At 36.6% G+C, this 24778-nt stretch overlaps 1 protein-coding gene across 4 annotated transcripts; it reads left to right on the forward strand.

The window, feature by feature from the left end:
• Positions 1 to 374: 374 nt before the first annotated feature.
• On the forward strand, positions 375 to 24778 carry LOC131037901 (uncharacterized). Of its 4 annotated transcripts, none has more exons than XR_009104335.2 (9): positions 375 to 589; positions 2076 to 2693; positions 3183 to 3360; positions 5161 to 5258; positions 22648 to 22744; positions 22850 to 22935; positions 23050 to 23201; positions 23972 to 24084; positions 24284 to 24778. XR_009104335.2 is itself a non-coding variant. In XM_057970157.2 (8 exons), the coding sequence occupies exons 1-7, from the start codon at positions 458 to 460 to the stop codon at positions 23095 to 23097; spliced, it is 1257 nt and encodes a 418-aa protein (XP_057826140.2). In that variant the 5' UTR covers positions 375 to 457; the 3' UTR covers positions 23098 to 23139; positions 24284 to 24778. The 4 variants fall into 4 exon arrangements, 1 of the variants encoding a protein (XP_057826140.2); XR_009104334.2 differs by having other exon boundaries at positions 23050 to 23139; XR_009104336.2 differs by having other exon boundaries at positions 23050 to 23132.

Below are 24778 nucleotides of genomic sequence, written 5' to 3' on the forward strand. Positions count from 1 at the left end.
TTGAAAAGCCTGTTGACATTTGTCATCCCACTTAAACTTGATATTCTTGTAAAGCAAATGCTGAAACAAATGACACGCATACACTAACACCTCTAACTACATTCTTGACATAATAATATAAAAAGAAAATCTAATTCTAACAATATTATCTTCTTCCCATCTATTTCCAATTATTAATTATATAAATATAATAGACTTTCGACTCTATCAAATTATATAAGACAATTATATTTTGTCCCCTTTCCCTTCTTTTAGCACATTTCAATCTTCATCTTGTGTTAATGATGAACTTATCATTCTAGCATATAGATTATATTCCTCTAATTTATATTAGAGATACCAATTACAGATAAAGGGATACCACATAAATGCATATGAATTGCTTTTTTTTTGGGCCAATACCGATTAAAATCTCTTGCGACTGATTCAAACGTGCGTTCAAAAAAACATTGAGAAAATGGCGAATCTGCTAAGCGAGCTCGAGAGATTTGAGCAGGAAATGAAAGAACTGGTTTCAGATTCTCCGCCCTCGCCAAGTCAAGCAAGCAACGATACTTCATCTACCTCGGCTTTTCCATCTTCTTCAGAGGTCAATATGCTCTCGCTTGGGTTGAAAAATTCAGCAGCCCTGAATATTTGTTTTATAATCCTTCGAAGACATGTTAACCACGTCGATTTTTCAGTTCAGAATGATAATATCTCAGTTTATCAATTAGAGAGTTGAATTGCTTCCCATTATATGAGTGATTGTACAATTTTTTAAAATCATCTATGTGGAGAAGGAGTGGCTGGAAACATGGATTTGAACCTTTGATATGTATTTAATTGGGTGCTGTGGACGATTTATTTTTGCCTTCAGTTGATTATATAATTTTTGCAAGTTGTTGTAGCTTCAGGTCTCTAGAAGCCTATGGCTATTTTCTTGATTAGGGTTTACTGTCAAGGTGTAGTCTGATGCGTTTATCTAGATTTTATTCAGTGAATCAAAACTGATGCCCCTCTATCATTCTTTTCTTCCGAAATTGAGTTTCTCCTGTATTTTACATTCCCAATAGATTTGCGTGCAGACAATTCATCAATCCGATGCAAAGTCCTGTTTAACCTTTCGCTGGTTTGCGATTTTTTTAAGTGGCAAAAAGTCGGAGAATTGAACCCATTACTTCCCGCAGTCAACAAAGTCTTCTTACAATCAATCTATCACCTCGTTCATGAGCAAAATTGTTAAACAGCTGTTTTGTTTAAAAAAAAAAATAACTGCCGTTGATTTTTGAACCAGGGGAATGTTAAGAAAGTTACTTATGCTATGGGTTGTTTGTATTATCATACCATGATAGAAGCAGAACGGAGATAGCGTATGATAATATTTATAAATGGAAAGGTAAGAAAATCTCATGGACTATAGATAATGCTCTATGGCACCAATGATCAGTTAGACATTTAACATGAAAGCTATAGGTTGACCCAGGGTTGAATAATAATTTATATGGGCTGGTCTAACAAAATCTCTGTTCAAGTTTATCATGAGAGGATCACCATCTCTTTTTGGAATATAATTTGCAATTTCAGATCATTCTCATATAAGATCCTTTATTCCTGACTTACACTTGTTCTTGAGTAATTGTTTTGGGGCTGTCACAGGCCATTCTTTTTGCATTTTCATTGACCTTTTCTATCACAGCTCTTTTCAGTTGTTTAAATTCTTAAAATATCGTCTGCTATGTTGGTTATGATTTGTAACTTGTTGCCTAGAGAGAGTGTTATCTTCTCCAATCTGATATTGTGGCAATTTTCCTGTTTAATCCGCATTTAGGTGATGCACATTGTGTCATTTCTTTGCCGATAAGGCTAATTTCCATTGTATATTATCTGCTGCTTTCCTGATGCAACAACGTTAATTACTCGTTCTTTTGGGTCAATAAGGGGATTCATCAACACTGTATTATTCAGTGAATCATATTTTTATAAACATGTTCTGTCAAGTTTGGGCTATTGAATCTGTATGGAATGTGCAAAGGACCCTGTTTTAGAATTTTTTTTTATAATAATAACTACTGAAATAACCTTTTCTTCTACAGGCAAATGTACTTACTGCTGCACCAACATCAAATGAGACTACGGTACAAAGCATAACTCCAGCACAACAGTCGTCGAGGTCTCCGGCAGCTCCTGCTGCATCAGTTGTGACAAGCAGTTATCTACCTGGGAGGCCTTCACCTATTATATCTTCTAGTGCTCAGTTGCAGCCTCAGGTATCCACACCTCCCGCTCCAACAGCACCTCATATACAATGGTTGGGCAATGGGGCAGGACCAGCATTGGCACCGTCAGCACCCGTTCCTCCAGTTTCAGCTTCAACTTCATCACAATTCACATATTCAAGTGGAGCATACCCACCTGGACCTTCCAATGTTCCTTCTGTGTCAGCGGCAGCAACATCTGGTTCTCCATATTTTCCACTCCCCTTTCATCTTCAGCAGCAGCCAGAACATCTGCAACAACAGCAACCAGAGCAGCAATACCCTCAGCAGCAGCAGTATGTGATGGCACAGTATCAGCCCCAAGTTCAGAAGTATCCGTTACCTCCACAGCTGCAACAGCCACCCTCAATTCAAGCACCTCAGTATCAGTACTCATCTTTATATCAGGCACCGGCAGCTGTAGGTGGAATTTACTCACTTCCCCAGCAACAACAGGTGTGTTTACTATTTCTAGATGTCCAATAATTACAAGATATAGTTACATATATTACATATCGTTTGCAATCATATTCTTTCATTTTCTTTGTGGGAAGGAAGAATGTTGTTTTAAACATCATGTTAGTTGTTCTGAATAAACATTGAATCAATAGGGGGAAAATTTAATTGGTCAAATTTGTTCATGTATACAAAATGCTGTTATTGTCTTTAGGACAGGAAATCGGACATGATTTAATTGTGCTTTGATTTGTCAAATGGGAATCATTTAAAGCTATTGATGGGAACTTTTTATAAATAGAATTGTAAAATTCCAAGTGTACTTAAAATTTTTGTTTTCAAGTGACTATACTTTTGTGATTAAAAATGTTTGTTGCTTTCAAGTTTCAACTCATATGATTGCTCCTCGTCTATCTTGTTGATACCTTCTGAAATGTCGTTATAAATTAATTTGCTGTGTAAGTTTTTATCTATTCATTATTTTGGCAGGCTCAACAGTTATTCCAGAAGGATGCTCAAACTATAACACCCGAGGCTCTAGAAAGTGTAAAGGCTGCACTTGCAAGTAGTGAAAATGAGCACAAGGCTGAAACTAAAAAGAAAGCAATTCCACGGAAAGCTGCAGGTCAAACATGGGAAGATCCAACACTTGCAGATTGGCCAGAAAGTATATATTTCACTTTTATCATTTTTTCAACTGTAGATATTTCTTTGACATTAACATGCAATTGTAGAAATTTTGGATGATATCTTCTGGCTGCAAATTGCAATTCTGATTTAAATGTTTTAACATTTGTAGAAATTCTGGTTATGACTTTTAGTTTTCAAATGTGTGACTACTGTATCTTTCTAGCCTTTTTTCACGTTTTCCTTGAATATTTTAAGTTGTGTTAATGATTTTGATTCTTAACACTCAGTATCTTGTCATCTCATTTTCAAAATTTGGCATTTTCACCACCCAACCTTTTTGTTTAGTTATCCTTCAATTGCAATTTCATTAGACTGTATCCCATTGTCTCCTGAAGCCTCTACAAAACTGGCATATATGTATCTGTATTCATGCTCATATCTGTACCATAGAAGCATTATTCTCCAAAAAATTGTGATAAACCCCGAGGTATCACCACCTGCCGTTGACTTGGTGGTCAGCACTTCCATGGGAACTAGTGACATGGCTTAACTGTCTCCCGTGGGTCGGGTTAAATCTGGCATTTGTATCAGGCGTTGATAGTTCGCGTTTTTGGTGCAATGGCAAATGATTCCAACACCTGCCTCATTTGTCATATTGTTTCCCCAGCTTTCCAAAAGTGGTTCTGACATTTTTTATGTATACCTTTCCTTTTTTGTCTCATTTTAACATTTAGGATTAAAAATTTAAAAGAAAAATCCTCATTAGTGTTCAAAATTTTAACTTTACAATTAATCTTTTCAGACTTAAACTTGAAAAGTTTGAATGAGATAAAACATTGTGTCGCCCCTAATTCAGCAGGCTTTTATTCAATTATGATAACACTTGCCTTTTATTTCAGGACCAACCATATAATTTTTTACATAAACCCTCCTAGGTAAAATTACAGTAATTGTATTTTAGTAATCCTTTTTTTCTTAATATTTGGGTTTTTTAAATGTATTATGCTATTTGTAATCTCTATGCATTATATTTGACATGAAAAAAAAAAATCAAAATTTTGTTTATTTTTATGACTAGTATATTTGTTTTTTTGTTATTGAAATTTTTGCCGAGTTTTCCTGTTTGAAAGCCAAGTAATTAAATTCCATTTTACATTTTTTCCATGCTGCATCAATGGAATGCTACTATGATCTGTACCTGTATCCTGGTAACTTATCCCATTCCCAGAAAGGATTTGTACTACATTTTAAGCTGCCTTATAACTCTATCTGAACGTATTTGAACAATCATTTAGGACAAAATATTATTATTTTTAAAAGGTGTAATAATGTCTTCACGAGTTACATGTATCTTAGTTTTAATAGAAGTGGAACAAAGAGAAAAGAATTTTGAATATGTGGTTGACCGTTGAAGGATCCATGTCTTAGACTATCTAGGAAAAGACTCTCATAAGACATTCTCATAGCATAAAGTTACAATGTAAACTGTTTATGGTACACCATTTCTCCATTCTGGCGAATGATTCTGACGTTATTCAAGTAAGAGGATTCAAATCCTTATCTTTTCCAAGCAGTTTGGAGAGATATCAATAAAGTCCCTCTGATGAGTTTGTTTTGATAAATTTGTATGACAAGAATAGTTGCTTACATAGAACAGGAAATATAATATTGAAGCAGAATTTCTATGTTATTTCTGAGTTTCTATGGGGGTGTCCTTGTAGATTGGCAGACATTTGATAACATTAGAACTCTGAGTTGCTTTCATATTTCTCCATAAGTTCAATTTCACGTGTCTTAGGTTTTCTTGACACAATTACTCTTTGATTTTGTTCTGCAGATGATTTTCGCTTATTTTGTGGAGATCTTGGCAATGAAGTCAACGATGAAGTTCTTACCAAAGCATTTTCAAGATATGCAAATTTTAACATGGCTAGGGTTAGTCAAATGAAATCTCTTGTTCTTGTCATCTGTTATCACCATAGGCATAAACTGATAGTAACATTGTTTTTTATTTTTCTGTATGCTTGATGATTTAAAGAATTTCAAATGATCAGTTTTAATGTGTTGGATTTTGTGAGACTGTTTCTTGGGTGTCAGCTTCTGATTTTACATAATTGATTTTTGATACTTATGATTGGTAGATTGCTATAGAATTATCTTTTTAATTTCACTTTTTATTTCAAATTTCGTTTATAACTTAATTTCAAAATTACCCAGACTTTGTTAATTACTATATCACATTGCTGGGAGCTCAATGAACAGTGGTTCTGACTTAAATTATTTCATCCTAGGAAAGCTTTGAAGATTCCCGTCAAATTTGAAATAGTAATTGAGTCCTAGATAAAAAATGCTGTCATTTTTATTATGATGATGGATTTTATACTGACATCACATTGGATTTTCCTGTAAGTATCTTAGGATATAATTGTTTTTAAAGATGGGTAATGCTTTTGACCTGGAGCTGTGAATTGGTGAGGTCACAAATGGGGAAAGTCATCCCAATATAAACACTTGTAATGCCCCCTACTAGTAGGCTGCCTGTTTCCCAATGAATTAACACACATTACTATACATTATTACGCTTCAATTCACATTTCTTAAACTATTACACGAATTATATTCATAGCACATTCAGCGTTCATTATATTAAGTCTTATCTTATCTTCTTTCCAAATCCTAAGGAGGGATGGGGATTTACTGTCATAGGGCATTGACACCAACTACAAAGAGGCTCCCTCAAGGCCCAGGACTACGTCCATACCCATCTTGGGCTCATTATCACTTGTGATGGGTTTACTCGCCTTTCCCTACACACATCAACCTATCCCCTCATAGGACTTAGTAGATGAATAAAGACTAGGCCAATAATATAATAATCTTTCATGTATTATGAATGGATATGAAATTAAGTATGACTGTCAGACATATTGCAGTCTATATTAATATTATTAAATTCTGCATAAGAACATGATCAGACTTCATATATTAAGCGTACATATTAAGCACATCCCCATGCATACCACCAAGAACAAGGATGCTACTGCCTATAACTTAATAACAGTTCTGATCTGATCTGATCGATGGTGTTCCCTTGGATGCTTTTGATTCTTTTCCTTTATATCTCTCCATGTGAGGGAAAGGTCACACCTCCTCATCATGTATGTCCTTTGGGAAGAGACACACCCTTTCACCATTAGCACCCTTTGAAAGAGTGCAACTCTTATATTATTTCTGCCTTTTGAAAGGGACACAACCCTTCGCAATCAGATCTGCACTTCTGATTACCAAATTCTCTCCCTGAAATTAGGTTCTCCTCCCTTTTATATCTCATGTTTGAGGGAGTAACGACTTTCCATTTCATGTCTTTTGACCATTATTTAACTTTTAATTATATTCTTTTATATTTTAATTTAATTTTAATTTTTATTCTTTTGTACTTTAATTTTATTATTAAATTATATTTCAAAGTGGAGATATTACAACACTTAACAATAATGTAGATTTTAAACCTTAGGTATGTTAATCAGATTTAGATAATTAATTATGCCCTAGTTTGTAATCAGATTTGCAGTATTTTATTAGACCAACATAAATTAAATATGCCCTAGATTGTAATCAGATTTGCAGTATTTAATAAGCCAACATAAATCAGAAAAAAAAAAGTAGACAACAAGCATACCCTGGGAAAACCTCTAATGAGGAAAAACCCAGCATGAAAGACCCATAGGTCAGATTGTATATTCTCCTCTTAAAATGCACAATTACAATACTTAGCTCTTCTATCAGATCTGATCTATTTGTGTAGCAGATCTGCTCTTTCTGTGTCCTTCAAGTTGCACAACACCACCTAGGTTGTCTTGCACAAATTCGCATAAGTCTGGATAAATTCGCCTTCTTCCTTATTAATTTGCACTTGATGAGCAGAGCTGTTTTCTCATTCGCATATATGAAAAAATGAAAATGAATGTATATTGACTTGCAAATTGTCACTTATTTATATCCATCTTTTACTCTTTGAAATGCAAGTCGGCCTCCTTGGGTTTTTGGCGCCGATAATTAAATGGTGTGTATTTTCCATAGCGGTATTGGATTGTGCATAAGATAGGGTCACGTTACCCTAGGATAGGACCTGGTCCTAAAGGGGATTTGGATGTTGCCTTAAGGCAATCCGAACCCATATAACCCTAGTTACAATCAACACTCCCTCTTAACTAGGGAGGAGGACAATACATAATCTGAACCTTTAAGTTCCATCTAGCACACAAGCATAGAATGGATCTAGCACACAAGAATAGAATTACATCTTCCACCTAGCACACAAGCATAGGATGGTTCTAGCACACAAGCATAGAAAGTGTAATACACCAGTGGGTCTTTACATTATTACAATTATCCATCTAGCACACAAGCATAGATTGGATGTAATTCATTCTTGCACACAAGCAAGGAATGATTCAAAGTACTACAAATAGTCACTGAGATTGAAGCTTCCTCTCAATCAGGGTTCCGTTTTCCATGACACCAAGTCTATCTTTGAAGTACTCGAACTTCATTCTGAATAAAGGTTTGGTGAGGATGTCAGCAATCTGTTCATCTGTGCTAATGTACTTTAGATGAATGGCGCCTCTCTGCACCATATCCCGAATGTAATGATAGTGTGTTTCCACATGTTTGGACCGATCATGAAATACATGATTTACTGACATCTTTATACAGCTTTGATTATCACAATGAATGGTGGTAGGATCATTGGCTCTACCAAATAATCCAACAAGGAGCTTAAGGAGCCATACTGCTTCTCTGGATGCAACAGATGCGGCAATGTACTCAGCTTCTATAGCGCTTAATGCTACCGAAGGTTACTTTTTGCATGCCCAAGAGATCACTGCGGAGCCCAAGTTGAAGCAGATGCCTGAAGTGCTTTTCCTGTCCATGACACTTCCTGCCCAATTTGAATCTGAGTAGCCTTTCAAGAGGATTGGAGTATTAAGTGAATACTTCAGCCCATAACCAATCGTGCCACGTAAGTATCTTAGAATGTGCTTGGCAGCAACCAGGTGAACATGTTTAGGTGAGCTCATGAACTAACTGAGAGCATTCACAGCATAACAGATATCTGGCCTAGTATTGACTAGGTACATCAGGGAGCCAATCAACTGCTTGTACTCAGAGGGATCTGCAAAATTAGAGTTAGCTGCAAAAACACTTAACTTCTTTAAGTTAGATTCCATAGGAGTACGCATAGGTTTACAATCTATCATTCTAAATCTTTTCAAAATATCAATAGTGTATTTTCCCTGACTTAGAAAGATTTCATTAGCTCTTTGCCATACTTCTAACCCTAGGAAGTAATGCATTAGACCTAAATCCTTCATTTCAAATTCTGAGGCTAATTCCTTTTTACATCTCATGATTAATTTATTTTCACCCGTAAGAAATAAATCATCTACATACAAAACTAAAATAAGCATCTCATCATTATAAACTTTCAACTAAATGTTAGTATTAGCATCATTCTTGGAAAACCCTAAACTTAGTAAGTACTTATCAATTCTTTCATACCAAGCGCGAGGAGCCTGTTTGAGCCCATATAAGGCTTTCTTCAACCTGCAAACATGAGAATCTCTTTTATGGATTACATAACCTTCTGGTTGCTCAATATAGACTTCTTCCTCAATGACACCATTAAGGAAGGCTGTCTTAACGTCCATTTGATGCAGCTCCCAACCTTTGGCTGCAGCAATAGCTATTATAGATCTAATAGAGGTATATCTAGCAACAGGGGCAAAGGTTTCTTCATAATCTATTCCTTCCTTTTGAGAAAAACCATGTGCTACAAACCTAGCTTTATATTTTTCAATACTACCATCAGCATTATGTTTAATTTTAAACAACCATTTAGAGGAAACGACAGACTTACCTTTGGGTCTGGGTACAATGTCCCAGACATCATTCTTGATGATAGACCCATACTCTTCATCCATGGCTAATTTCCAAGCATGATGGGACATAGCTTCTCCGATATTGTGGGGTTTAGACTCAATTATATTGCACATCACAGAAATGTAGTTGGCGTGATTTTGGAAACTCTTTCTATTTCTGAAGGTTCCTCTGGGAGCAGCAAACCCTTCAGCATCTTGAATCGTATTTCTAACCCAAAGTGGTCTCTTCTTGCAGACCACAATATCCTTAAGGTATATCGGTAGATTGCATGGGTTCTGATGAGTCATTCTGAACTTCCTGATTTGGAAGATCAGTGGATCCTGTAACTCAGGGTTAGCATCAACAATTGAATCTTGTTTTTCCATCACCATATCATTATTGTTGGTTAATGAACCTTTAGATCTTTTGAAAGCAATATCTTCTTCAAAAGTTACATCTCTACTTACCTCAACATACCTTTGACCTGAAATGTAGATCCTGAAGGCTTTGGAAGATTCGCTGTATCCTACTAGGATGCCTTTCTTTCCAGATGGATCTAGCTTGGTTCGTTTTTCTTTAGGCACATGAACATATACAGTGCTTCTGAATATCCTTAGGTGACTGATGTCTGGTTTGATTCCTGAAAAGGCTTCTTCAGGTGTCACATCCTTTAGGACTCGATGAGGACATCTATTCTAAATATAAACTGCGGTTTTGGATGCTTCTGCCCATAGAAAAGGTTGCAAGTCCTAATCATGTATCATGGCTCTTGCAGCTTCAACAATGGTCCTGTTCTTTCTTTCAGCAACTCCATTTTGCTGAGGGTTGTAGGGAACACAAAACTCCCTCTTAATTCCTGCTTTAACACAAAAGTCATAGAAGCTACTTGAGGTGTATTCACCTCCATTGTCAGACCTCAAACATTTAATTCGATTTCCTGTAGTATTTTCAACTAAGGCTTTGAATTCTTTAAATTTGTTTAGGACTCCTTTAGACTCTTTAGTTTTAAGAAAATAGATCCATGTTTTCCTAGAGAAATCATCTATGAAGATAACATAATATAGGAAACCGCTAGGAGATGCTACTGACATAGGACCACATAAATCTGAATGAATAAGCTCTAACCTTTCTTTAGCCCTACTATCGCTTTTATGAAAGGGATTCTTTACATTCTTACCCATTGCACAACCTTTACAAGCATCATCATGAGATAAACTGAGTTTAGGCATACCTTTGACCATTTTACCGAGAGTGGGAAGAGCTTGAAAGTGGAGATGACCCAATCTTCTATGCCATAGCTCGCATGATTCAGGGGTCTCATGAATGAGAGCTTGAATTGGATTAGCTGCAAGCTTATATAAACTATCACATCTATTTCCAATAATACGAGTAGATTTGAAGTTAGATTTCTTAGGCCAAGCGAGTACTTTCCCTTCAGAAAATGCTATTTGCAAACCCTTATCTTCTAAAGCCGAAATGGAAATAAGATTTCTTTTAATACCAGGTACAAAGAGAATATCACAGAGTTGTAAGGAAATACCAGAATCTAGTTTTAAAGAGGTAGTGCCAGAACCTTTTACCGAGTATCGAGCATCATCACCGATTACTACATGAAGATTGGTGTCCTTTTCAATCAAATCTGAGAGATGCTCACGAAATCCTGAGATGTGTCTGGAGGCACCATTGCCAAGTATCCACGTATTGCTGTTTGTAGGAACATTGCTGGAAAGAGCAGAGATAAGAAGGTAGTCTTCACTTTGTTCGGCAACTTCATTTAAGTTGGCTTCCCTTTCCTTTGGGTCATTCTGACAATCTCTGGCATAGTGACCATACTTGTCACATTTGAAGCAACGAATGTGAGAGGAATCTCTTGACTTTTTCCTTGGATCATAAGAGGAGGATCTAAAATCTTTGCTTCTCTTTTCTTTCTTTCAATGACCACCTTTCCTAGATTTAGATAAGAGAACATGATTATCTTTGAGAGAGTTCTTGAGTTTTCCTCTTACCTCAATTTGAGATTCCTCTTCGATGCAATCAGATTGAAGACGCTCAAAGTTGGGACGATCGGCTCTTCCACCAATGCTACGAATGAATGGTTCCCATTCATCTAGTAGACCATTTAATGCAATCATAAGAAGGTCTTTATCTGAGATTTGGCAATCAAGAGTGCTTAGCTTGTCCTTTAGTTCATTGATCTTCACGAAGTAGGCTATGATTGAGTCTTCTTGTTTCATTTTCATGTGTAGAAGTTGCTGTCTTAGGGCAAGAGCCCTGCTGAGATTGTTGACTTCATACACCCCTTCCAAGTGTTTGATCATTTCTTTGGCAGATGCAAACTTTGATATGACAGTGACAAGATGATTCTTGACGGACTCAATTATGATCCTTCTAGCCTTGAGGGAATCTTTCTTGAACAGTTTCAGCGCTTCAGCATCTTCTGGAGGAGACAACCTTTCTTCTTCTACCAATTTCAGTAGGTCATTTTCTTCAAGGATCAACAGAATACGAACTTTCCAAGCAGCAAAGTCAATGGCTCCTTCAAGCCTATCTTCAGCCTTCAAACCTGACATCTTTAATCTGAAAACAACCAACAGCTATATGCAACAATTGATTTGCTAAAATCAGAAGTTAATGACACCTTAGCTCTGATACCATGTAGATTTTAAACCTTAGGTATGTTAATCAGATTTAGATAATTAATTATGCCCTAGTTTGTAATCAGATTTTCAGTATTTTATTAGACCAACATAAATTAAATATGCCCTAGATTGTAATCAGATTTGCAGTATTTAATAAGCCAACATAAATCAGAAAAAAAAAAGTAGACAACAAGCATACCCTGGGAAAACCTCTAATGAGGAAAAACCCAGCATGAAAGACCCATAGGTCAGATTGTATATTCTCCTCTTAAAATGCACAATTACAATACTTAGCTCTTCTATCAGATCTGATCTATTTGTGTAGCAGATCTGCTCTTTCTGTGTCCTTAAAGTTGCACAACACCACCTAGGTTGTCTTGCACAAATTCGCATAAGTCTGGATAAATTCGCCTTCTTCCTTATTAATTTGCACTTGATGAGCAGAGCTGTTTTCTCATTCGCATATATGAAAAAACGAAAATGAATGTATATTGACTTGCAAATTGTCACTTATTTATATCCATCTTTTACTCCTTGAAATGCAAGTCAGCCTCCTTGGGTTTTTGGCGCCAATAATTAAATGGTGTGTATTTTGCATAGTGTGGTATTGGATTGTGCATAAGATAGGGTCACGTTACCCTAGGATAGGACCCGGTCCTAAAGGGGGTTCGGATGTTGCCTTAAGGCAATCCAAACCCATATAACCCTAGTTACAATCAACAAATAACACCCCAATGGTGTTCGAACCTTGCTGGCAAGAACAATACCACCACATTTATGTTAATTTTAAGCAATCAGATGTTACTCTAACCAATTAATTATAATCAGACTGTGAATAAACAGTAATAGTAATAAAACACAAGACACAAGACGCCAATACCCTGGGAAAACCTCCCTCTTGGAGATGAAAAACGCAGCCTTAAATATGATATGTATTATCTCAATTGTAGGCAATTACCATATCGCAAACTTATCTCAGATTGCTGTCGAAACAACAAGTCGACAAGGTAATGAAGGATGCAGCCCTAATCAACAGTAGATGACCAAAAGACAGGATCAGCAGCAGATGACAACAATAGGCTGAAGCAGAATTGCAGAAGATCTTGACAACTTCACCCAACAATATCCTTGAATGAATTCGCACAAGTGAAGAGTTCCCTAAAATGTAGGAGAGCAGATTGCGTTTGCTAAGGATGATTGGTGTAAATGACTTCATCTTCAAGTGGATTATATACCATCCTTTTGGCACTAAACATCCTCAAGTCGGCTTGCAAGATATTATACATTTTCCCACGTTAGGTATTGGGTCCAGTTCAATAGCCACCACGTTACAATTGATCCTAGCCCAAAACATAGTTAATTGTTACATTTGGGTCTACCCTATCTACAAGTTACATTCAGTATAGGACCACAAGTTACATTGCCCAATTAGGGGCAGACCAAATTGCAAGCTACATTTATAGGGCCCGTCCTATCCACAAGTTACATTATATATAGGTCTTGCCCAAACAAGACATAATTACAAGTTACATGTATTTGGGCCCAGTCCTAAGTTCAATTTACATAATAGATAATACATGTGTATTTTAATTGTCATTGACAACATTAAAATACAATAGATAGGTATCTGAGCTAGCTACTAATTCAACAATTTAAACCACTATACTATGCCAATACTGGCTAGCCTAGGATATAATATAAGTATACAGTCTGCAACTGTTTTTTTTAATATTGCTTCTATGTAATTAATCATGTTACAAGGGAATGTATCAACCATAGATGGCAGACTCACAGAGTCGAGTTTCAAAACTCACCGAGTTTTGAGCTTTGCGAGTTTTTCTGACTTTAATTCACAGCAAAAACTCGCCGAGTTTCTTTAAAAAACTCGGCTAGACTAAAAAAAGAGGCCCGAACATGTAAAAAAATTATCAATTTTTGTTTTTTCAGGTCAGTTTCATTTCTTCATCAGAATATACACATGAAATATAACATTTAAGTATAAGTGGCATTTCAATATGTCTTTTTCCTTTCTTATACTTTATAACACCCGACGCCTTTATAAAATAATAAAAGTATTTTTGGCCTCGTGGGGGCCTGCCCCTCAACCCTGCCCTGTATCGCGACAGGGAGTGCGCAAGGGGCGATGCCCCTTGACCCCAACTTGGGGGCGCTGCCCCCAAACCCCCGTCGAAAAATATAGGGGGAAACTACGCTGATGGAAGTAGGGAAAATTTAACCTCCGAGTTTGATTAGGCTCCATATAACAACATAATTAGCATTGAAGAAATCTTGGTATTATACATTTTAGAGTTGAAAGTTTGAAACTATCAGTATGAATGATGAAATTTCAAATATTGCGCATTTGTAGATCTCCACCAAGATCTAGACCTAGCTCTCTACCCCTCTTTTTCTCACCCTCAGAACTGGGAAGAGGAAGAGGAATAGTAAATAGTTTTAGCTAGAGTTGGGAAGAGGAAGTTGTAATTGTAATTTGTAATGATGTATTTACTTTTGGTTTTTCAAAAAACTATTTACTATTTTGCTTCCAGCCATTAGCATTCCTCATGAGGATGCGATTTTGTAGACACTTTGCATTTAAATATATCTAGAATCAGCTTGTTTCTTTTGTGTTATCATTTATTGACTCATTGGATGCATCTTCTCATTAAATTTTGCAAAAAAAAATGCATTTTTTATTAAAATTAAGCGTATTTTTACGTTGCCGAGTTTTTCCGAGTTTTTTCCTCAAGGGCTTGGTGAGTTGAGCTGAGTCGCGAGTAGTTCAACTATGGTATCAACTATTCACTTTTCCTGGTATATATTCCCTTTTAAACAGCTTGTGATAATAATAAATAAAGCAGGTTGCATCGATTGGAGATAGCAAAGCTGTAGTTTGCATACTTTTAATTTAGCACAGTTTTGTGCAAAAATAAATTGCATTGAGAACGTTGCTTTTGTAAAGCTTTGGCATGCATAAAAATTTATTGTTTTTACTTGGAAAACATACATCATGGAAATCAACTCAAACGAGCTTCCTAAAAGATTTAACATATAGCATAGATATTTTTGTTTTTTGGACCCATGGATCTTTTGTTACTTTGTAAATTACAAGATAATTACAAAATTATGAGATCTTTGAGGATTATACTCCCCCAAAATGTGAGTAAACCGTAAAGCAATAATCTCTATATTTATACATAAAACTTAAAAGCAAAGAGTCAACATCCTTTTCTATAGGTACTCAACCTAGAGATTATCTGTTCTGTTAAATCTTTTTTCATGAAATGGAGAGTGATGTCACAGAAGAGTTGAATGACATTGCTTTTTCCATGAAAGGTGGATGGAGGATAGAGGATAAGAAGGTAGGTGAGTTAGAAGGTATGGTAAATGGAAGTGAAGAGTGTTAGGGGAGGTGGAAATGGAAGGAAATGGAAATGGGAGTGATTGGGTTTGGGCACCCACTGACAGGATCGGGAGAAGTGGAAGGGATTATGCTTTGGCTGGGCAAAGAGAATGTTTAAGCTCGCTTCATCTCCAAAAGAGAAAGACTTGGCCAGCTCCTAAGCAACTACGAACAAAAGGTTAATAGCAAAGACTTGACAACAACTAACTAAGCTAAGACAACTAACCTAGAAAGCGAAAAAGTGGGGTTCCCCATTTGCAATGGGGCAATGTGTGAATACATCACAACAGGATGTCAGACAATTCATCCCCTAGAGGAAAATAGTCTAAGGTGGCCAAAGGAAGGTTATTCCTCTTGAACTTGTTGCTCGCTTGCTTCTACATCTGCTTCCCATTATCATCTGTGTGATTAGGTTGCAATGCCGAGGATGAGCATGACAATGTAGCTGATTTAATGCTTGACTTGTTTGTACTTCTGTGTCATTTTCTCATTATTTATGAAACTTAGATGTTGTTCTAACATGTATGGTGTTTGAAATACAAAGTTTCATAATGGGCACATTACAGGCCAATTTCTATTATAAATTGGGTCTCTGCCGTATGAGCATTGATACAACATTGCGTAACTTAAAAAAACGTTTTTTCCGCATTTTGGAATAGTATCTTTCCAATTGTCTCAGCATTTTTGGCAACACAGTTTCTATGTATTCTTGTGATAATAGGATGAATAATTGCATGCATTCTAAACTGGTAATCTGTGAATTTCAGTCCAATCCGTTGAAATAGCTAATATCAATTCATCAAGTTCTTCATATGCATCCATTAATCTTGGACCTGACATATGCTATAAAGATTGTGAGTTATTCTAGTTTATAGTCCTTTCTTGTCGATCCTTACATAACACTCATGTTGTGGTCCAATCAAGATTTAGGTAAGCTAATGATCTCCCTTTTCAAATGGTCCAACATTAATTTATTGTCATATATATAAATGACGCATTTCTTATCACCGGGTGTATGGTGAGGGTTAGGTTTGATACCTGGATTACTTTGATGGAATGTATCCTCCCAGTCTTGGCAGCTTAGGTGAAAGGGACTTCTGGTATAGGAGTATGGTCACTCTGTATGTTGTAATTGTTGATTGTAACTAGGCTTATAGGGGTTCGGATTGCCTTAAGGTAACATCCGAACCCCCCCTTTAGGACTGGGTCCTATCCTAGGGTAACGTGACCCTTTCACATTGCCACGCTATGCCAAAATACATGCCTTTTAATTATTGGCGCCAAAACCAAGGAGGCCGACTTGGTTTTGAAAGTGCAAAAGATGCATATAAATAAATAACAATTTGTAAGTCAATACACAATCATCAAGTTCACATACAAAGGCGATTTAGCTCTGCTGTGCGAATTCAAGGAAGAGTGCGAACTATTTCAGATTGGTGCAAAATTGTATTTCAGATTGGTGCAAAATTGTCCAAGAGGACATAGTGGTTTTTATGCAAGGCTTTGAAGCATTCAAGGGACAGATCTGATATGTGAAGATCAGATTCAAGCTAAGTATTGTACTTATATTTAGAGGAGAATATATAATCTGACTTGTGGGTCTTTCATGCTGGGTTTTTCCTCCTTGGAGGTTTTCCCAAGGTATGCTTGTTTGTCTACTGTTTTATTTCTGATTTATGTTGGCTTATTAAATACCGCAAATCTGATTACAATCTAGGGCATAATTAATCTAAGTTGATTTAATAAAATACTGCAAATCTGATTACAACCTAGGGCACAATCAACTATATAAATCTGATTAATATACCTAGGGTTTAAAATTACATGATATCAGAGCTATAGGTGTCATTAACTTCTGATTTTAGCAGATCGATTGTTGCATATAGCCGTTGTTTGTGTTCAGATTAAAAATGTCAGGTTTGAAGGCTGAAGATAGGTTTGAGGGAGCCATTGATTTTGCTGCTTGGAAAGTTCGTATTCGGTTGATCCTTGAAGAAAATGACCTACTGAAATTTGTAGAAGAAGAAAGGCTGTCTCCTCCAGAAGATGCTAAAGAGCTAAAACTGTTCAAGAAAGATTCCCTCAAGGCTAGAAGGATCGTAATTGAGTCCGTCAAGAATCATCTTGTCACTATCATATCAAAGTTTACATCTGCCAGAGAAATGATCAAACACTTGGAAGGGATCTATGAAGTCAACAATTTCAGCAGGGCTCTTGCCCTAAGACAGCAACTTCTACACATGAAAATGAAAGAAGAAGACTCAATCATTGCCTACTTCATGAAGATCAATGAACTAAAGGACAAACTAAGCACTCTTGATTGCCAAATCTCAGATAAAGACCTTGTTATGATTGCATTAAATGGTCTACCAGATGAATGGGAACCATTCATTCGTAGCATTGGTGGAAGAGCCGATCGTCCCAACTTTGAGCGTCTTCAATCTGATTGCATCGAAGAGGAATCTTGAATTGAGGTAAGAGGAAAACTCAAGAACTCTCTCAAAGATAATCATGTTCTCTTATCTAAATCTAGGAAAGGTGGTCATTGAAAGAAAGAAAAGAGAAGCAAAGATTTTAGATCCTCCTCCTATGATCCAAGGAAAAAGTCAAGAGATTCCTCTCACATTCGTTGCTTCAGATGTGATAAGTATGGTCACTATGCCAGAGATTGTCAGAATGACCCAAAGGAAAGGGAAGCTAACTTAAATGAAGTTGCCGAACAAATTGAAGACTACTTTCTTATCTTTGCTCTTTCCAGCAATGTTCCTACGGACAGCAATACGTGGATACTTGACAGTGGTGCCTCCAGACACATCTCAGGTTTTCATGAGCATCTCTCAGATCTGATTGAAAAGGACACCAATCTTCATGTAGTAATCGGTGATGATGCTCGATACTCGGTAAAAGGTTCTGGCCTACCTCTTTAAAACTAGATTCTGGTATTTCCTTACGACTCTGTGATATTTTTTTTGTACCTGGTATTAAAAGAAATCTTATTTCCATTTCGGCTTTAGAAGATAAGGGTTTGCAAATAGCATTTTCTGAAGGGAAAGTACTCGCTTGGTCTAAGAAATCTAACTTCAAATCTGCTCGTATTATTGGAAATAGATTTGATAGTTTATATAAGCTTGCAGCTAATCCAATTCAAGCTCTCATTCATGAGACCCCTGAATCATGCGAGCTATGGCATAGAAGATTGGGTCATCTCCACTTTCAAGCTCTTCCCACTCTCGGTAAAATGGTCAAAGGTATGCCTAATCTCAGTTTATCTCATGATGATGCTTGTAAAGGTTGTGCAATGGGTAAGAATGTAAAGAATCCCTTTCATAAAAGTGATAGTAGGGCTAAAGAAAAGTTAGAGCTTATTCATTCAGATTTATGTGGTCCTATGTCAGTAGCATCTCCTAGCGGTTTCCTATATTATGTTATCTTCATAGATGATTTCTCTAGGAAAACATGGATCTATTTTCTTAAAACTAAAGAGTCCGAAGAAGTCCTAAACATATTTAAAGAATTCAAAGCCTTAGTTGAAAATACTACAGGAAATCGAATTAAATGTTTGAGGTCTGACAATGGAGGTGAATACACCTCAGGTAGCTTCTATGACTTTTGTGTTAAAGCAGGAATTAAGATGGAGTTCTGTGTTCCCTACAACCTTCAGCAAAATGGAGTTGCTGAAAGAAAGAACAGGACCATTGTTGAAGCTGCAAGAGCCATGATACATGATCAGGACTTGCAACCTTTTCTATGGGCAGAAGCATCCAAAACCCCAGTTTATATTGAGAATAGATGTCCTCATCGAGTCCTAAAGGATGTGACACCTGAAGAAGCCTTTTCAGGAATCAAACCAGACATCAGTCACCTAAGGATATTCGGAAGCCCTGTGTATGTTCATGTGCCTAAAGAAAAACGAACCAAGTTGGATCCATCTGGACAAAAAGGCATCCTAGTAGGATACAGTGAATCTTCCAAAGCCTTCAGGATCTACATTTCAAGTCAAAGGTATGTTGAGGTAAGTAGAGATGTAACTTTTGAAGAAGATATTGCTTTCAAAAGATCTAAAGGTTCATTAATCAACAATGATGATATGGTAATGGAAAAACAAGATTCAATTGTTGATGCTAACCCTGAGTTACAGGAGGAGTCTACTGACCTTCCAGATCAGGAAGTTCAGAATGTCTCATCAGAACCCATGCAATCTACCGATATACCTCAGGATATTGTGGTCTGCAAGAATAGACCACTTTGGGTTAGAAATACAATTCAAGATGCTGAAGGGTTTGCTGCTCCTAGAGGAACCTTCAGAAATAGCAAGAGTGTCCAAAATCACCCCAACTACATTTCTGTGATGTGCAATATAATTGAGTTTGAACCCCACAATATTGGAGAAGCTATGTCCCATCATGCTTGGAAATTAGCCATGGATGAAGAGTATGGGTCTATCATCAAGAATGATGTCTGGGACATTGTACCCAGACCCAAAGGTAAGTCTGTCGTTTCCTCTAAATGGTTGTTTAAAATTAAACATAATGCTGATGGTAGTATTGAAAAATATAAAGCTAGGTTTGTAGCACGTGGTTTTTCTCAAAAGGAAGGAATAGATTATGAAGAAACCTTTGCCCCTGTTGCTAGATATACCTCTATTAGGTCTATAATAGCTATTGCTGCAGCCAAAGGTTGGGAGCTGCATCAAATGGACGTTAAGACAACCTTCCTTAATGGTGTCATTGAGGAGGAAGTCTATATTGAGCAACCAGAAGGTTATGTAATCCATAAAAGAGATTCTCATGTTTGCAGGTTGAAGAAAGCTTTATATGGGCTCAAACAGGCTCCTCGTGCTTGGTATGAAAGAATTGATAAGTAGTTACTGAGTTTAGGGTTTTCCAAGAATGATGCTGATGCTAACATTTACTTGAAAATTTATAATGATGAGATGCTTATTTTAGTTTTGTATGTAGATGATTTGTTTCTCACGGGTGAAAATAAATTAATGATAAGATGTAAAAAGGAATTAGCCTTAGACTTTGAAATGAAGGATTTAGGTCTAATGCACTACTTCCTAGGGTTAGAAGTATGGCAAAGAGCTAATGAAATCTTTCTAAGTGAGGGAAAATACACTATTGATATTTTGAAAAGATTTATAATGATAGACTGTAAACCTATGCGTACTCCTATGGAATCTAACTTAAAGAAGTTAAGTGTTTCTGCAGCTAACTTGGATTTTGCAGATCCTTCAGAGTACAGGTAGTTGATTGGCTCCCTGATGTACCTAGTCAATACTAGGCCAGATATCTGTTATGCGGTGAATGCTCTCAGTCAGTTGATGAGCTCACCTAAACATGTTCACCTGGTTGCTGCCAAGCACATTCTAAGATAGCTACGTGGAACGATTGGTTATGGGTTGAAGTATTCACTTAATACCTCAATCCTCTTGAAAGGCTACTCAGATTCAGATTGGGCAGGAAGTGTCAAGGACAGGAAAAGCACTTCAGGCATCTGCTTCAACTTGGGCTCCGCAGTGATCTCTTGGGCATGCAGAAAGCAATCTTCGGTAGCATTAAGCACTGCAGAAGCTGAGTACATTGCCGCATCTGTTGCATCTAGAGAAGCAATGTGGCTTCGTAAGCTCCTTGTTGGATTATTTGGTCAAGTCAATGATCCTACCACCATTCATTGTGATAATCGAAGCTGAATAAAGATGTCAATAAATCCTGTATTTCATGATCGGTCCAAACATGTGGAAACTCACTATCATTACATTCGGGATATGGTGCAGAGAGTCACCATTCATCTAAAGTACATTAGCACAGATGAACAGATTGCTGACATCCTCACCAAACCTTTATCCAAAGTGAAGTTCGAGTACTCTAGAGATAGACTTGGTGTCATGGAAAACGGAACCCTGATTGAGAGGGAGCTTCAATCTCAGTGACTATTGGTAGCACTTTGAATCATTCTTTGCTTGTGTGCAAGAATGATCTACATCCAATCTATGCTTGTGTGCTAGATGGATAATTGTAATAATGTAAAGACCCACTGGTGTATTACACTTTCTATGCTTGTGTGCTAGGTGGAAGATGTAATTCTATGCTTGTGTGCTAGGTGGAAGATGTAATTCTATGCTTGTGTGCTAGATGGAACTTGAAGGTTCAGATTATGTATTCTCCTCCTCCCTAGTTAAGAGGGAGTGTTGATTGTAACTAGGCTTATAGGGGTTCGGATTGCCTTAAGGCAACATCCGAACCCCCCCTTTAGGACCGGGTCCTATCCTAGGGTAACGTGACCCTTTCACATTGCCACGCTATGCCAAAATACATGCCATTTAATTATTGGCGCCAAAACCAAGGAGGCCGAGTTGGTTTTGAAAGTGCAAAAGATGCATATAAATAAATAACAATTTGTAAGTCAATACACAATCATCAAGTTCACATACAAAGGCAATTTAGCTCTGCTGTGCGAATTCAAGGAAGAGTGCGAACTATTTCAGATTGGTGCAAAATTGTATTTCAGATTGGTGTGAAATTGTCCAAGAGGACATAGTGGTTTTTATGCAAGGCTTTGGAGCATTCAAGGGATAGATCTGATATGTGAAGATCAGATTCAAGCTAAGTATTGTACTTATATTTAGAGGAGAATATATAATCTGACCTGTGGGTCTTTCATGCTGGGTTTTTCCTCCTTGGAGGTTTTCTCAGGGTATGCTTGTTTGTCTACTGTTTTATTTCTGATTTATGTTGGCTTATTAAATACTGCAAATCTGATTACAATCTAGGGCATAATTAATCTAAGTTGATTTAATAAAATACTGCAAATCTGATTACAACCTAGGGCACAATCATTTATATAAATCTGATTAATATACCTAGGGTTTAAAATTACAGTAATCAGCTACCTAAGGGCAGAAACTCCAATATGTGTTACTTGGTTATGGATAGAGGAGAAAAAAGAGAACAATCCATCCTAGCAAAATGTGGACACAAGTGTTACATTCAACTCACACAAAATTGGATATGCACCTGATGAACTGCTTTTTAATAGTATTTTTTAGAGTTCACAAGCTGAAAATTGATTTATTTAGTAGATTCCATCATATGTCTTTTTTGGATATCATCTATTTTGCCTTTTGTTTAATATTAATCTATTTGCAGTTTGACAAATGCACTATAGATTGAGGATTGAGAAGTGCAAAAAAGTTTTTGTCTGGCCAATGCTTTAGAATTTTCTAAATCCTCGTTTTTGTCAGGGAAATCTCCAGCATTTTGTTAACAGTATTAAGGATGGCTTTGCTTGTAGCTTTGGGATACCACAAAATACTAATGTGAAATATTATGGCTTACCATTGTGGAGTCTGATTGTTTAGGTTGTAAGAGACAAGCGTACTGGGAAAACAAAGGGTTATGGTTTTGTTAGCTTCTCCACTCCTTCGGAGCTTGCTCTTGCCTTAAAAGAAATGAATGGTATATTTTTCACTTTTCAAGATTGTTGCTTGTCTTTTTAGTAAAAATGACATTTTTGTACTGACTAATGTGTTCACTGGGAAAATTCTCATTCTTCAATGGCAGGAAAGTATGTTGGAAATAGGCCCATAAAGTTACGCAAGAGTAACTGGAAGGAACGGACAGATTTTGATGCTTGGGAAAAACACAAGGTAAATTATTGCCTGTTTTAGCTTCATTCCTATGTACTTTGCCTTTCAGCTAATGTTGGATCTAGATATGTTGGTGTATTTTTGGCATAACATCTTTTTTCTTTGGAGATGCAGAACCACAAGAAAGGAAAATTATCAAAGAAGAATGTCCTGCATAAGTGAATCTGGATATCCAGTTTAGTTAGACTTCTAACTTGGTGTGTGGTATGTGGTTGTGTAACGATCCATGTAGAATCAATTTTAATGCGCAGTATATTATTTTAAGGGTTAGTCTCCAATATGAAATTACTTATTGTCATTTTCTTCTTAATATATTGAACCGTCTTGCATGCCATATTCTCTTGGTTGGATTTTAAAAGTTTTGGTTTCCATGTAAACTTGCCATAAGAAAAAACAAACTAGTGTATTTCCTAAATAAATTTGCCGTCTTGGATTGGGATGGCCCTATGGATTGCATTCCATCCCTGGTCCTCTTTATCGATGGTTCCTTAGGCATTATTGTAGGGCAACTGCACCAAACCCTCCCTGCCTAGTCCATCCAATCGATGATATTCTTACAGTGTCTACTGGTGTTTATTTAATTTTGAGCGGGTGTTGCTGCTACAAAATCTCATGACTAGTGGCCCTATTTTATCTTCCAGGTAGGTTATGTCTCAGATCATATCTTGGTACCATTTCTTGGTTTTAATATTTTGGACTTTTTCGTTTACTTTTTTCTTCGGTAAATTTCTTGTTTTCTTTGTTTGGGATTTAAATTTTTTTTCCTGTGGGGCTCTTTCTAGTATCATAATCGGTGGTACTCTGCAGTTCCACTGGCAAATTTCTGTCATTTCTGAACATTAGTAGGCTTTATATTTTTCTTTCTTTTTTGGCATACGTCAGTTTTTGGGAACCACATCAAAATTGTGGATTACACCAAAAGATGATTTACCTTTCCTTTATTGCAGTATTCTTCTTTTTTTGTAAAAAGAAATGTGTTGATTAGGGTCAGCACTTTATCAATCTCTTATAACTAATATTCTCGCTTTTATATCAGGAAAGGACCAGGTCATATCGCCTTATGGCTTATCAAGACATGTTTGAACTTCTTTTTGAGTGAAATGTTTTTACGTTAAAAAAACTTATGCGAAGGGCCATTACTGATTCAAGGTGACAATTTATTTCTCAAATTCAGGCTAAATATATAAATATAACCAAAGCTTAAAAATCATAAAAGTCAAATGAAGATTTCAAAATCTGTAAATGGTGTGGGCGAAGAACTAAATATTGGCTAAAGCTTTTTTGCTCGTTCTTACTTTTTCTTATGTATTTTCTCTTCATTAGAATACTAAATGTCTTGGATTTGCAGGATTACCAACTTCCTCAGATGGAGTTTTATACATATGTGATGTCTCTTGATGGTCTTCTGAGGCATACTTAGCCTGAGCCCGGTCCTCTGCATTCAATTTACCTCCAGATGTTGTGAATTTTCTTTGCTTTTGCTGAGTTCTTCGGCATTAAGAGAGGAGGTAGTTTCTGCATGTAGTTGAGGTGCTTTTTTTCTTTTTCTTTTCAAATTGATGGGCCCTGTAGGTTAGTCAATGCCCTTGTGACCATACTTTACTTTTTCCCTTTGGGCTACTTCAGACTTGAATTTTCCTGGAGATATTTTTTTCTTAATGTCAGTACTTGCAGAAGTAAGCCAATCATGTTGTCCAAAGTAGAGAAAAGTATTGATTGTCTTGAACAAATGTTGGATGGCGATAATATTTTAGACCACAAATAATTGATCAAAACAACATTAAACGATGTCTACACAATTTGAAATTAATCACTAAAATGCAACGAGTAAGTTTAAAAATCA

This window comes from Cryptomeria japonica, chromosome 9 (genome assembly GCF_030272615.1).
Source record: "Cryptomeria japonica chromosome 9, Sugi_1.0, whole genome shotgun sequence".
Lineage (NCBI taxonomy): Eukaryota > Viridiplantae > Streptophyta > Pinopsida > Cupressales > Cupressaceae > Cryptomeria > Cryptomeria japonica.